Source organism: Schistocerca gregaria, chromosome 1, assembly GCF_023897955.1.
Source record: "Schistocerca gregaria isolate iqSchGreg1 chromosome 1, iqSchGreg1.2, whole genome shotgun sequence".
Lineage (NCBI taxonomy): Eukaryota > Metazoa > Arthropoda > Insecta > Orthoptera > Acrididae > Schistocerca > Schistocerca gregaria.
The window spans coordinates 1,059,132,195-1,059,147,699 of NC_064920.1; the positions used below are offsets into that span (position 1 = coordinate 1,059,132,195).

Here is a 15,505-nt window from a genome sequence, read left to right on the forward strand (position 1 = left end):
CTGCTTTGGTGAAGGACCTACTTCCATTCACATGTAATGTCAACTGGAAATATCACTTTGCAACATAATCCCAAAACCTATCCAACAGCAAAACCTGACAGTGAACCCCACCTTGAAAAGTTCCAACCATGACCACTACTTGATCCACCACCACTACCTCAAAATCATCCCTTACAAACCTTCCAAGAATTCCTCACATCCAACATTGCTTCACAACTCTTCCTTGGGTCACTACAACAGGATCCTAACCTGTCCTCTGCAGAACTCCGGACTCTACCTTCACTAAAAGCTGCTGACTCCATCATTATCCTCCCAGTAGATAAAGGGTCTACCACTGTGGTACTTGACCAAAAAGAGAACGTTAGTGAAGGTCCACACCAGCTGTCTGACACCTCTACATACGGCATACGGCATCAAGATCCCATCCCTGTGATTCAAAATGACCTGCATTTCCTCCTTAAAACCTCAGGTCCCTCACAAGGATTAACACCTCAATAAATAGAGCTTATCACCCCATTCCAATCACCCACCGCCACCTTTTAACCTCTTCCTAAGATCCACAAACCCAATCATCCTGACTGTCCTGCAGATGCTGGTTTCAAAACACCCATCCTGCATCAAAGATACCAGCCAATTCCTAGAGTGTCTTAAATCTGCGCCCATCCCACTCCTGCCACACACCTTGCCTATTACCATTGGTGCCACCTCCTCTACACCAACATCCCCCACATACATGGTCGGTCTGTAGCTGAACATTTCCTCAGTCAGCACCCACCTGATTCCAAACCCGTGACACCCTTGCTACTCAGCTTAACCAGTTTTACACTTACCAATAACTACTTCACCTGTCAGGTGCGGACATACAAACAGATCAGGGTAACAGCTATGGCAATTCATGGGTCACTTGTAAGGGGCTTTCATGGAATCCCTAAATCTTCAGCCCTTGTGAGCTTGTTCTGTTAAAATTCCTGGAATCTCTGAATACTTTTTCACAATTCAATTTCACATGGTCCTATTCCGAATCCCATACCATTTTTCTTGATGTTGATCTCAACCTCACTGAAGGCCAGCTACTATCTTCTGTACACATTAAACCTACTAACAAACAACAATACTTACAGTTCGACAGTTGCATTCCTTTCCGTGTCAAACGTTCCCTCCCATACAGCCTTGGCATTCAAGGTAAACATATTTGTTCAGATGCAGACTCTTTGCAGCAATACACCACAAATCTCACCTCAGCCTTCACTGGACGTAAGCACCCCACCAGCCTAGTTCAAAAACAGTTTCCCGGACTATCACATCCAATCCTGATACTTCTGATCCCTCCAAAAAAACAATGTCAGAGCTCACCACTGGTCACTCAGTATTATCCTAGTCGAGATTGTGCCCATCACACCCAGAATACTTTTCGTTGCCCTCCCAATCTCTGCAATATTCTTCACAGACCCTATGCTCCTTCCGCACCCATCTCCCTACCCTATGGTTCCTACCCCTATGACTGTCCCTGTTGCAAGACTTGCCATTTGTACTCTCCTACCATCACCTACACCAGCCCTGTAACTGGGAAAATATATGCTAGAATAAGGAGAGCCAACAGTGAAATAACACGTCATATCAGCTGTTATGTAAAAACTGTTCAGTCTTTTACATTGGCATGACTACTGCGAAATTATCAGTCAGGATGAATGGGCATTGGCAAAGGCTGTGTACTGGCAACACACAGTACTCTGTTGCAGAACATGCTCTATAACATGACGATCATGACCTCAGTGCCTGATGCACCCCACACGCCATCTGGATTCTTCCCTCACATACCAGTTTCTCAGAACTCCACAGGTGGGAACTACTGCTATAACATGTCCTTGGTTCTCGCCACCCACCTGGCCTTAATTTACATTAATTTTTTCCATCTCAGTATTTCTTCACAGTAACTACTCCTTTCTTCACTCCAATTTAGTTCTCACATCCATTATATACAATGCTTCTCACTCTTATTAACTAGTACACGATGTTTTAGCAGTACTCTCTGTCTTGTATATTACCCTGTCTTCCACCTTTAAAAACTCGGTTTTCAAATCTCATCCAGTCCTTTCCCCAACAATCAGTCTTTCCTTCTCATCCCGCCCAGTAAGTCACCCCTGAGGTGTGGTTCTGGGTGACTTTTCCAAAATCTACTCCTTTTCCTAGACCTCTCCAGTCCCCTTTCTTCACCCCTCTTCCTTCCCCTTCAACCCTTCTGCCTGAAGAAGGAGCCACTGGCTCCAAAAGCTTGCCTAATTATAACCTCTTTTTATGTGTGTGTTCTGCTGCTGCTTGGTGAGTAGATTTTTTTATCCATCCAATTACATTACATTGTGGCATTATTTTATCAGTATGTGTGACGTAGTAGCAGCTTCATAAAAAAAATAATAAGAACATAACTAATAGTAATTTACATTTACGACTTTTCCGTTAAATTCTGTGCACATGAGAGCTTCTTATAATTTATTTTTTTTAATTTCTGCAAAACTATTCTTTTCTACAAAGAAAAGGGCGTGTCAAGTAGGTACTTGTGTAAATTATGTCTAAATAAAGACGAATTACTTCTTATGAACTTGCTGGCCCTGGCTTCATATCAGACAGAAGACTATCTTCATTCCAGTACTGTGGCAGTGATGAAGGTAATTTGTTTCACACTGAGCGGGGTGTACAGAAATCTGCATCACATTGGACAATCAAGTAACATTACGCATAAACACATTAAATTAGTGGCAACTGCCTCTGATACATTTGGCTTGGGTGATAGTAACAAAAACATTGTATAATCTGAACTAACAGACACTTCAAGAAGGATAGCTTTTGTTTTGGGGAAACCAACTTAGAAAGTGCTACTTTATAAAGTATTATAGAATTATTTCTGAGTCCTTTACAGTTCTTGCGTAATACCTGTGTCAATAAAGTCAGATAAATAAAGGCTTCCATGAGGGCACATATGCCATATCATTCACATAACAAACTTAAAAACACAAGGTATGTTAAGTCATACACTTTAACAATCATTGGGGGGAGTAGTAAAAAAACACCGCAGTCAAACATAAACAACTTGAAACCATTCAACTTGGTCCAATACACAACACACTTTAACGTAGCTTATTTTAGAATACCTGCAAAATGACTTGTACATGTACATAACGAAATGTAGATTTCAAACAATGTAATAAGTAAACACTTGTACATGTATGTGCATACACAATTTAAATGTTTCTGTTTGGAGAATTATTAACTGCCTGAATACATTGTTAAAGTACACTCCTGCATGATGCAATGGGTGGTCTGGGCTATCTCACAAACTGTGCAAGATGGACCAGCACTATTTTTTTTCCAGCTGAAATGAAGGTCCCTATATACTCCATGGTTTGTCTATATGGTAATAGCGGTTTTCCGCATACACTGAGGTACACTGAAGCCATTTGGTTTGGTCACATGACAGAGAGTTTTGACTTTAGTATTTGTTATGGTCGCAAACGAAATTTTTTGAGTTGCCATGTCAATTATTAGTTAGTGATTATTGCAAATTCAGCTACAAGTGAAAACAATATATATGAAACTAATAATTTCTTTGTTGTTATAGAAGTAATGTTCAATGGGTATACTTTGAGTGCGGATAATCCTAAAAATTTTCATTGCAAACTTCGTTTACACTGAGAAAACTCATTCTAGAAACACACTCTGCTTTATAAACTTAGTTACAGTCATTACAGAAGATTTTTCCATGTCATAGTTTCCATACTATATATTCTGCACATTAAAAGCTCTTGCTACCACTGCATTTCAATCCTTACTATCATATGTCTCCATGCTGTGTCATTGTATAACAACCTAAAGTATATGATAAATCCTCATACTGTTGTTGGAAAGTAATATCAACAGAATTCAACAGCAACCACACATCATGTTTCGAAGTAGATGCTTTGACATTGTGGATATTATTAACTTGAAACATAAGATTGTGAGGGAGTTGACAAAGTTCTACTTTGCACTGAAATCAGTAAATAAGATCAGAAAAATGACTCAGTATATTGTCGTCGTCCACGCCCCCAACCCCCCTCCCTTTCTCCACGAAAGTAATGCACTTTCAAGAAATAGACGCTGTAAAATAAAAAATCACATCACATACGAAACAGTTAGTTAAGATAATTACTCCAAACTGCACAATACTCCAACACAGATGACAGTCTACAGCTTCAAAGTAGATTGCAGTAGTGATGTTTACCAGGAGCTATCCCTACACCCCACCCACCCACAGATCTGCAACAAAGGAATTCTAGTTACCTCTGGGTCTTCCTCACATGATTTCTTTTCTTGTAGTAATATAATGTGAGTAAACAGGAACTGAACTTCTTGAAACAGCTAATATATGTCAGATAGGTAGGCTAGGAAAGTGAATGATCATTGGGCTCTATATATATAGCCATTTGAGTGGAAATGGATCAGTGGACAGTACAGCTATGCATGTTTATGTATGATGCATATGCGCCAAATTGTGAGTTGGTGATGGAAACTCGCAGGTTCCTCAAGTTCATATCAAGCCTGGGTGTTGAGAGTTCATTCCCAACTAAAATATGCTTCTCAGGTGGAGTAACTGTCCACAAAGAACAGGAAGAATTGCAAACAAAAGTCACTCAGTCCGAATAACACATAGTATTGCAAACAAAAAGTCGCCCAGTCCGAATAACACGAAGTACTGCAAACAAAAACTTATGCAGTCCTAGTAGGACATTCAGAATTCTGTACAGCATTGAGAGGTAAAGGCAAATGCTGATTTGTAGCTAGAGGGAATGTACATAAGATTAAACTCGAGAATTAAGGTTAAGTCGTGAATCACAGTACACAATTTTGAGAGAGAATTTAAAATTTTAGCCACATAAGATATGTGTTGCTAAACAGTTTAATGTAGAAAGTTATAGGCAACAAGAGGATTTTGTGATCCTAATGCAAGTGCTGCTTGAATAAAATGAAAATATAATTGCAAGTAACAAGGCTGTTTTTCCATTTGGGCGGGAAATAAATAAACTGAGTGTTCCCCTACTGAAGCAATGAGAATCCTCATAAAATTTGTGTAAATTCTCCTCATTTGGAGCATGTTGTGATGTGACGTGTAACTGTCATTTTCAGCATCAATGGCCCAATTTTTTTAGGAGACAACAACATTGCTTCTGTAACAGTTACCACTGAATCTGTCATTGTCTTGCTCAATATTACATTTAATCCAAAAGTGAGATACCATCCACTAGAAATTCCAACATGATCATGCAATCCCAAACACTGCATGAATGCAAATGCATATAGTTCACTGCATTCCAAAATCTGCCAAAATGCCTTCAATCACGGACACACACACACACACACACACACACACACACACACACACACACGCACGCACGCACGCACGCACGCACGCGCAGGCGCGCTCGAAACATGCCTATACTCGCAAACTCTGCATCTGAGTCGAAATGAATGAACCAATCAAGGGAAAACTGGCCATAATTGATTATAAATAATTAATGGAAAATCTCATATAAAGATGTGAAACAAATACTAACAAACAGATAGAGGGGCTGGCCAGTACTTACCTCAGCTCATTACAGCCGATAGATACACAAAAAACAACCAAAAATTTAAGTTCCTAGCTTTCGGAATAAATGTTCCTTCATCAGGGAGGAGACAGGGGAAAGAAAGGAAAGAAGGGAAAGTTGATTTAGTTACTCACAAACCAGGTTATGAAGCAACAGGGAAAGGAAAACAGGGAGGGTAGCAGCAAGGATGGAGGCATCGCTTCCCTCTGACAACCATGCCTCCATCGTTGCTACCCTCCCTGTTTTCCTTTCCCTGTTGCTTCATAACCTGGTTTGTGAGTAACTAAATCCACTTTCCCTTCTTTCCCCTCTCTCCTCCCTGATGAAGGAACATTTATTCCGAAAGCTAGGAACTTAAATTTTCGGTTGTTTTTTGTGTATCTATCAGCTGTACTGAGCTGAGGTAAATACTGGCCAGCCCCTCTACTTGTTTGTTAGTATTTGTTCCATAATTGATTATGTATGTTAATTTTCTGCACAGGCTAGAAAACTGTGTTCATGAAAAATGACAATACCTGTATCACATTTTCTTGTCACAGCTCATGGTCCTAGTGGTTAGCACCACTGTCTCTAGATTGTGGTTTCATAGTCACAGGTGAAATCCGTGGCTGGATTGGACATTTTCTACACTCCGGAAATCAGTGTTTGTGTTGTTCTAATAATTTCATATCATCACCATTGATGCACAAATTGCCAAAGTGACATAGAGTAGAAAGAACTGCACCAGGTGGTCGACCGACCCCAAATAGGGTCTTCTGGCCAATAATGCCATAAAATCATTTCATTTCATTACCATCAGATCTTAACACACATTAAAAATCATATATAACTTTGAAGTTTTTCATTACTCATTAAAAACCAAGTGAATAATATTCATCTGAAAAACAACCGATTGGTCACTGGCAACCCTGTGTGAAGGAACAAGCACATGCATATTCAAAAGCTGTTGTTCATATCTAAAAACTTTTCTATTATCTTTTTTCCTTTTTAAAATCTGAAATAGGTCATCATTTTTTGAGACAGAAAAACAGTTTCACAGCTTAGCCACAGCAAATTGTATGACAGCATTTAGGATGCTTTACACAAAGTCCATCACACAAAAACAAATTAAATAATAACTACACAGTTTAAACCGTTCTTACCTCCCAAATGCACGATGACTGTATTGAAACTGGTACAGTGACTGATGCTGCTGAGCCAAACATGGCACCGCTGTCGACTGCAGCACTGCCCTCATTGCGGTGGCTTGTGATTGCCCTCACAACTCCACCAGGGGGTCCTTGACATTCACTGGGGATACCTCCAGAAATAATATCTTTACTTCCTGAGTAATTCACATGTTGTTGTGAACTACTGTTTGCAGCAATCTCTGAGGCAATACTGTTATCTGGCACAGATATTTCTGTCACATAATCCTGCCCAGGATTTACACTTGCATCTCTGACACTACTTTCTGCTTCTCCATTCGCTGAGTGAGAATTGACAACTGACTGAGATTCGGCACTTTTAGTGTCTCTGATCTCTGTAGAATGGGTGCCAGTAAGTTGTTGTGTGTCCGTGTTAATATTAGCTTCCTTCTCAAGATCAGTCTTGGATCTGTCATCGACAGTTTTCTCAATGTTTGCTGTTATTATGCTTTGGATAGCTGCAGCATTTTGTTCTTCCAGCAGGCTCTCTTTCTTCCTCTGTTCCTTTGTTGCTGGTGATGGGGCTTCTGGAAAGAGAAAACAAAATCATGCATTAAAAATTGGAAAAATAACAATAGTAGACACGCCACACAGAGAACAACAAAACACTGCTTTAATTTAAGCCTACACAAATGTGTAGAATTTTCATAACTGGCAAGCAAATGCAATCTGTTACACATTTTAACAACAGAAATTCTGTTCTGGATGTGTATGCCTGCTATATATTTGTAAAGTAAAACTGTCATCAACCTGACAACTGATATGACTATTGTAAAGCTTTACTAGGCATGGTCCTTTTGATGTGGTATGCCCTTGTCTTCACGTGACCTTTCAAATGACTTGCCCAGCCAACTAAAGGGGGAACTACAGCTTAATGTGAACCTTGAACTATGGTGCAACGTGGCATTTTTCACATTGCCAGACGTGACAGAACTGATGCGCTTCTTTTTCTCTTCAACCTGGAAGTTGGTAGGCTCATTCATACATCCTCCTTTTCTTGATTGCTCTTGTCTGCCAGCTTTAATTCCATGCATCAATTTTTAAACCTATAACACTGATGAGTGTTGTGTTTTTCCTCAATATATTTCTTATGGATGATATAATCATAAAAGCAAAACAATTAGTTCTTCTGTAACTTTGAATTTTACTTGTGAGTATAACAAAATACATTTTCCATGCTCAATAGTGTTTTGTGGCACAATATTAGTGTGTCATTTCATTTCACTAGGTAAATGTTAAAAATAAATAATAAGGTATTTTTATATTTATCTTAGAGTAAACTGTGAAGGCATAAAAATCCTACAATGCCAACACGAGAGTAACAGTGAAAGACTTTTTGCAGAAATTGGTTCTGAGAATTACATTATTTGTGCAAACAACACTCAGAATCAGATATCATTTAAGAATCGTAGAAGAAACATCCTGAGAACTGTAAGTAGTATATTGGTAGTATGAGGGCTGATCAACAAAGACTGAGACTGATTTTGTTCTGTAGTTTCCACGACAGATTCCTACCTATACAATGAATATTTGAAAAGAGCATGATTTTGTGTATAATGTCACAGGTGGCAGCACTCTCATATCAGTAGATCGGTAGTAATGCTCTATTTTGTACTCTCTTTGCATTTCACATACCAAACAATGGAGATAAAGCTAAATGAGCAGTACCTGCAATGAAATTCGGTGTTCATTTAAACCATACAGCTATTGAAACTTACAAAAAGCGGCAACAACCACCTTGTGCAGAGTCAGTATCAGTAGAATGCTTTAAGGGCTGCCATTGTGACCATACTGCTAGGCAGTGTACTGAATTTAGATGGCTGACGATGAGGCATAAAGTATAAATTGTGGTGTGGTAACAGTAAGTGTGCGCATTAGTGTAAATTTATCCTGTGTTGAACGTTATGAGAATTGGAGATAAACGTTCCACAATGACAAGTATGGGACACAGGGTATTTTCAAGCAGAACACAAAGCAGTTTTTGCATAATGAAGTGGCACAGTTGAGAGTGTAAAACACAGAGTTACTAGCACTCCATCTTCAGGCCACAAGAGGCCCCTCAGGACCATCCGACCGCCCTATCATCCTCAGCTGAGGATGTGGACAGGAGGGGCGTGTGGTCAACACACCGCTCTCCCGGTCGTTATGATGGTTTTCTTTGACCTGAGACGCTACTATTTGGTCGAGTAGCTCCTCAATTGGCATCGCGAGGCTGAGTGCACCCCGAAAACAGAGTTACTAGGGCAAATTGCAATTCCGGATGAGTTGTTAGCATTAGTTGGACAGTCTGATCAGGTAGATATAGCTGCCACCAGCCTAATTACTCCTTTGTTTGGTCTGGCAGTTGAAGATGTAATTTCTTTTTTGGATGACCTGGAATTATTGGCAAAGGTGAGAGGTTGGTCAGATGATCAACTGTTGCGAGTAACAATATTATGGATGGTTGGGAGCCAAAAACCACAGGGCACTTGACATCTTAGTGAAGGGTGTGTTTCCTAATATGTCTAGACAGGTTTGCATGGGTACCCCAGAAAGATCTGTACATTGTTGTCACATTGGCTACAGAGTTTGATGAAACGGATATAGCAACAGAGCTGAATGACAAGTGAGGAGTGCTTTCCACTAATGTGAAGTGTTACTGTAGATGTGGGTGATCAGGCCATGTTCACAGGCAATGTAAGCAGCCTAAACGGAGTAATGGTGAGAAAATGCAAGGGGAAAGTGGGCAAGATTTAAAAGCAAAAGGGAATCCCAAGTCCATTGAGCAGTGATGCAACAGATACGTACCAATGGTAGGCAATGAAAACTTCGTAACTTCATTTTGTTACATTTTACAGGAAAAGCTAAAACGGTTTCTTAAAAAATAATATAAAGTGATACAAATAACATTGCTATATGTGTCACTATATAGTAGAAGCCTAGTTATTGAACAGGCTACAAAATTCCATGCTCTTTGAACTCCCTCTTTGATAGTGGAATTACTGGTTACGGGAATTACGAGGTTTTCACAGACAGATGGAGTTAAAGACGTTTTCATTGCCTACCATCAATACACAGAGGCAGAAAGTAGTATAATAGGAACTGTGAGAGGACACAGAGGCATACGTATCAGAGGCAAGTCAGGACCTTGTAGTTCGGAAGCAGTTAAGGCCACCATGCTACAGGTTGTGTGGAGTAGGAGACAATGACATGAAGTCATTAGGGTCAGGATTATTAATTGCCAGGAAGAAACAGTTCAATTTAAATAATGTGTGGAGGTAGAGCTGCTCGTAATCAAAGGTTACTGTATGATTCTGGGGTTGGACTTTCTATCAAAACATCACACCAAAATTGACCTTCAGTAACACATGGTAAAACTTAGAGGGACGATATTCCAGCTACAGGCATTGTCACCAGCAGAGTACTGTCACAAGGATGGATGAATCAATTAAACTGTGTACAAAAACATTAAAGCTTGATTCGCACGATATTGTGCCAGAGGGCACTGGGAAGTCACTCTGGGTGAGTGTAGAACCTGAGTTACTTGTCGATATGTTGTATATAATACAGCCACTAGGCAATAACAATGTACTGGATACATCATGTTATTCTGTAAGAAGTAGCGTTGTACAAGTACAGGAGAGAGAGAAAGAGAACAGTAAAATAGTAGAAAACTACCAGAGAGACTGTTAGGTGCCAATGCAAATTTGGACGTCCTGGAGGGGGAGGACTGGAGCATTTTGGATGTGGATCATGATCAGTTGCAGTCCACCATTAAAACTGAACTATGTATGAAGGCAGAGCATCTGGAAGGATAAGATAGTGTGGATAGCTAAAGTTTGCATCATGTGAGAAAGCAGCCAAATTTTCAGCCGTTCTGCGCATCTCCTCCACTAGCACCCAATAATATTCATACTCTGTCCGAGTGGCTAGCAGAGAGTTACAGCTGGAGAATGAGAATCTCATTCCTACATGCTGCACTGTTGCCGTACTTCGTGACAACCAAATTATTCATTCCCTATCAATTTTTTTTCCTTTTTTTTCCCCCTTGCAGTAGTATAGCTGTGAATGTATATCTTGTAAATGTTTAAGTGTGGTTAAAAGAAAAGTGAGGTGACAGCAATAAATGTGAAGTGCTTCACAGACGAGGGGGATTATTTACCACATTTGCAACTTTTTCAAAGATGAATTTAAAAGAGGGTCTCCTACTCTTGACACTGGAAAACACAAGAACAGACTCCAGAACCATGTGGTGTGAGCAGGAGAACTGTAAAGAGAAATGCAAATGAAAGTGCCAGATCTGTAGGAACCGTAGAAACAGTTGGTTTCATGTCACCTGGAAATCATCGAAATCGCAAGGAACCTGTAACACGAATGGATGGTTTTGAAAACAATGTTTTTAAGTGCTCTGTGTTAATGATGAGTGCCTGACATAACAAAAACGTGTTACGGTTATGCAAGCTTCAATGGTAAGCGCTTCATCAAGGTAAAGAATTTTAAAAGATGTTGGTTCTAGATATGTTATGAAGGGTGTTTTTAGTTCACAGAAGTGACTTAGGTGCAGCACGAACTACATCCCTTATAAAGACTGACAATACAAGAGAAGTAGGTAGTTCAAAAGTGTATTACCTTGAGAAAACAAGGGTCAGTTAGAATTATTCCAAGAAGATCTGCTGGAAAATGAGTGATGGTACTGGCGGTTTTAAAGTTCTCATATGGATAGGTTCTCAGATAATTATTCTGCATGCTGACTCTTCTTCTGGGTTTCTTTCTGAGAATAAACTTGTATTTATGTGTAAGAAAAACAGCAGTGATTACCATTCGGAAATGAACGCTGTTAGTTCCGTGAAGCGATTCACAATTCCTGTCATATCTTGCTTCGAAGTCAGCCATTGCCAGTTATAATTCAACTGTTATAGAGGAAACATCAAGTACAAACACAAGAAAAGCAAATATTTTTCCCCGGCTTAAAAGTAAAAATATTAAGCACCGTATAAAAATGACTCTTGCCCATCTCCTGCAGCTCGTTAATTTATATAAGTCACGTGACAGAACGTACAAACTTGACTTCCTTGCACGTGAATGGCATCAGACAGTTTTGTATTTACCCATGTGTCACTGTCATTGTAGTCCCATGGAATGAATTTGGGCAACGTACTTTAAGGCTAAGTGGAAAAAAAAAAAAAAACCACATTCAAGATAACACACAGTGAATCACTTGAACATGAGGCAATGCACAATGAGGTAACAGACAACATCCCACCTGTAGTGTGGGCACAGTCTGTGTAGCATGCTGAAAAGCTTCAGAAAGAAGAATTTACAGGGAAGTGATGACGAACACAAGCCTTGAATTACCATCGTAAATTTACAATCAGATTGTTTGGGAACACACTCAAATAGAAAAGATGATGGTATTACGATGCAGATTTTGGAACAAAGTAATAATATTTCTTAGTTTTAAAGGCTCATGATTTTAAAAAATGTGCTTAGTGAACGTATCAGTTGCATACATAATGATGAGAACTTCCTAGACTTTTTGATTAGGACTTTGTATCCTTTTAATTATGTAGACTAAAATGTTCAACATATTGCCCAAGGAAAAGTTAAGCTTCTCCCACCACGTTGTAAACCTCTGTTATTTTCCAGGCACAAACTGGATAAGACCTAAGAATGACAATAACTGTTACTTGCTGAGATATTGGTGGTTTTTGATGTTATTGGTCAGATTCCCTGGTGTTGTTTGTAGATGGTAGTTAATTGTTTGCTTGTTCAATGGATTATAAATCCGGTCTCTCACTGTAATATCGAATGTGTTAGTTTACACTCTTAATGTCCATTAACAACGAAAAATATGACATCTTACTGACCTTTTTTTTTCCTACCACTAATTCTTTTTTGCACGCAGTGATTACACTTAACTAGAGTCAAAAACACACACTCACACACACACACACACACACACACACACACACACACACACAACACACACACACACCTTACACATTTTTAAAAATTCTATAGAGCAGAAGCAGTTGTCAAGCAAATATAATGATTTCAGTTTGTGCCTGAAGTTAATTTTGTTGTGTATTAAATTTTTACTTATAATGCAGTTCAAACTGCAATATATGGTAATTATTGCAAGCAGTTTCTATTACTTTGTCGTTAGACAATTGTCATTTTGAGAAAAATTGTACTTCACGTTTTCACAAAGCTTTGTCAGTTGTTCTCACTTCCCAACGTCACGCAGAGTAAATCTGTGGAGCAGTGGACGCAACATCATCAGGGCATGAATTAATATTTCTCTCATGGCGACTGATCGAAATCGGTTTTAATACTCGTTATTCCCCTCATAGATTTAAACATATAATACAATGTAAATAGGCAAATGAGCCTCACTGTTGTCCGCAGCAATGCAGTTCGGCAACTGGACTTTATCTGCCCGCTCTCTGCTACCGCGCATGCACAGTTCTCATCTCCTCACTCTTTTTTTCCGCTCCGCCTCTATGTGCGGAAGCACCGTGCTAGGTGACGCAGGGTATAGTAGAGTCTGACAATTTATTTTATCCTTGGAGTCTATTACTGGTATTATCCATAACACAGCACCAAATTCCAACAGGACACGAGGTATCGGTGCTGCTGCCAGTACCAGTACAAGGTGCATTCAAGTTCTAAGGCCTCCGATTTTTTTTCTAATTAACTACTCACCCGAAATCTATGAAACTGGCATTACTTCTCGACGTAATCGTCCTGCAGACGTACACATTTTTCACAATGCTGATGCCATGATTCCATGGCAATGGCGAAAGCGTCTTTAGAGGAGTCCGTTTTGACCACTGGAAAATTGCTGAGGCAATAGCAGCACGGCTGGTGAATGTGCAACCACAGAGAGTGTCTTTCATTGTTAGAAAAAGCCAAAAGTCACTAGGAGCCAGGTCAGGTGAGTAGGGAGCATGAAGAATCACTTCAAAGTTGTTATCACAAAGAAACTGTTGCGTAACGTTAGCTCGATGTGTGGGTGCGTTGTCTTGGTGAAACAGCACACGCGCAGCCCTTCCCGGACATTTTTGTTGCAGTGCAGGAAGGAATTTGTTCTTCAAAACATTTTCGTAGGATGCACCTGTTACCGTAGTGCCCTTTGGAACGCAATGGGTAAGGATTACGCCCTCGCTGTCCCGGAACATGGACACCATCATTTTTTCAGCACTGGCGGTTACCCGAAATTTTTTGGTGGCGGTGAATCTGTGTGCCTCCATTGAGCTGACTGGCGCTTTGTTTCTGGATTGAAAAATGGCATTCACGTCTCATCCATTGTCACAACCGACGAAAAGAAAGTCCCATTCATGCTGTCGTTGCGCGTCAACATTGCTTGGCAACATGCCACACGGGCAGCCATGTGGTCATCCGTCAGCATTCGTGGCACCCACCTGGATGACACTTTTCACATTTTCAGGTTGTCATGCAGGATTGTGTGCACAGAAACGACAGAAATGCCAACTCTGGAGGCGATCTGTTCAACAGTCATTCAGTGATCCCCCAAAACAATTCTCTCCACTTTCTCGATCATGTCGTCAGACCAGCTTGTGCGAGCCCGAGGTTGTTTCGGTTTGTTGACACACGATGTTCTGCCTTCATTAAACTGTTGCACCCACGAACGCACTTTCAACACATCCATAGCTCCATCACCACATGTCTCCTTCAACTGTCGATGAATTTCAATTGGTTTCACACCACGTAAATTCAGAAAACGAATGATTGCACGCTGTTCAAGTAAGGAAAACGTCGCCATTTTAAGTATTTAAAACAGTTCTCATTCTCGCCGTTGGCGGTAAAATTCCATCTGCCGTACGGTGCTGCCATCTCTGGGACATATTGATAATGAACGCGGCCTCATTTTAAAACAATGCGCATGTTTCTATCCCTTTCCAGTCCGGAGAAAAAAAATCGGAGGCCTTAGAACTTGAATGCAACTCGTATATCAGAAACTGTATTGTGTACCTCAGCATTTAACACCAATTATGGAGGATTTCATTAACCCCAGCTAGCTGATGAAATAATAGAGGAGAACACTAGTCCATGTGGGGGCAGCTGCTGTGGTCACGCCCGAAAAGTCAGCAGACGGTTCTGGGAAGTATAGATTCTGCTGTGACTACTGACACCTTAATAGTAAAATGGTAACCTACAGATACCCCATTCCCAATATCACGGAGACATCGATAATTCGGGGCATTGCTGGTACTTCTCTAACACAGATTTAAGGAGCACATACTATCAGTTATAAACGGTTCCAACGGACTAGAGGAAGACAGCACTTTCAGTCCCCTATGGTCATTATCAATACAATGGACATAATTTGGACTGGAGATGTTTGGTGTACCTCAATGATATAATTTTGTTCTCAAAAAATATGAGGGAGTGATATGAGTGAGCCTATACTGCAGATTAGAGCGGTTTTTAAAAGATTATGTGGCACACATCTTACATCAAGTACAGAGAAGTGTCTATTGCCTAGTAGGAAGTACAGTACTTAGGGTACATTAAGAAAAGATGGAGTAAGGACAGACCCGGGGTTGGTACAAACAGCTGAAGATTTTCCAATCGCTAAAATGAGCAATGAGCTATAATAGTTTTTAGGATTGTCCAATAATTATAGGAAATTTGTGAAGGGGTCTGCAGATATTACACCACCTTTCATGCAAGCACTGAAAAAATGCATGAAATTTG

General features: G+C 40.1%; 1 protein-coding gene across 2 annotated transcripts in view; it reads right to left on the reverse strand.

Annotated features, from left to right (window-relative positions):
* The window catches only part of LOC126281191 (uncharacterized), a 236,605-nt gene that overhangs the window by 147,372 nt on the left and 73,728 nt on the right, over nt 1-15,505 (reverse strand). For both annotated transcript variants that reach the window (XM_049979903.1, XM_049979911.1), the window contains exon 9: nt 6,761-7,332. In XM_049979903.1, coding sequence (XP_049835860.1) covers nt 6,761-7,332 — 572 coding nt within the window. The remainder of the gene's footprint in view (nt 1-6,760; nt 7,333-15,505) is intronic.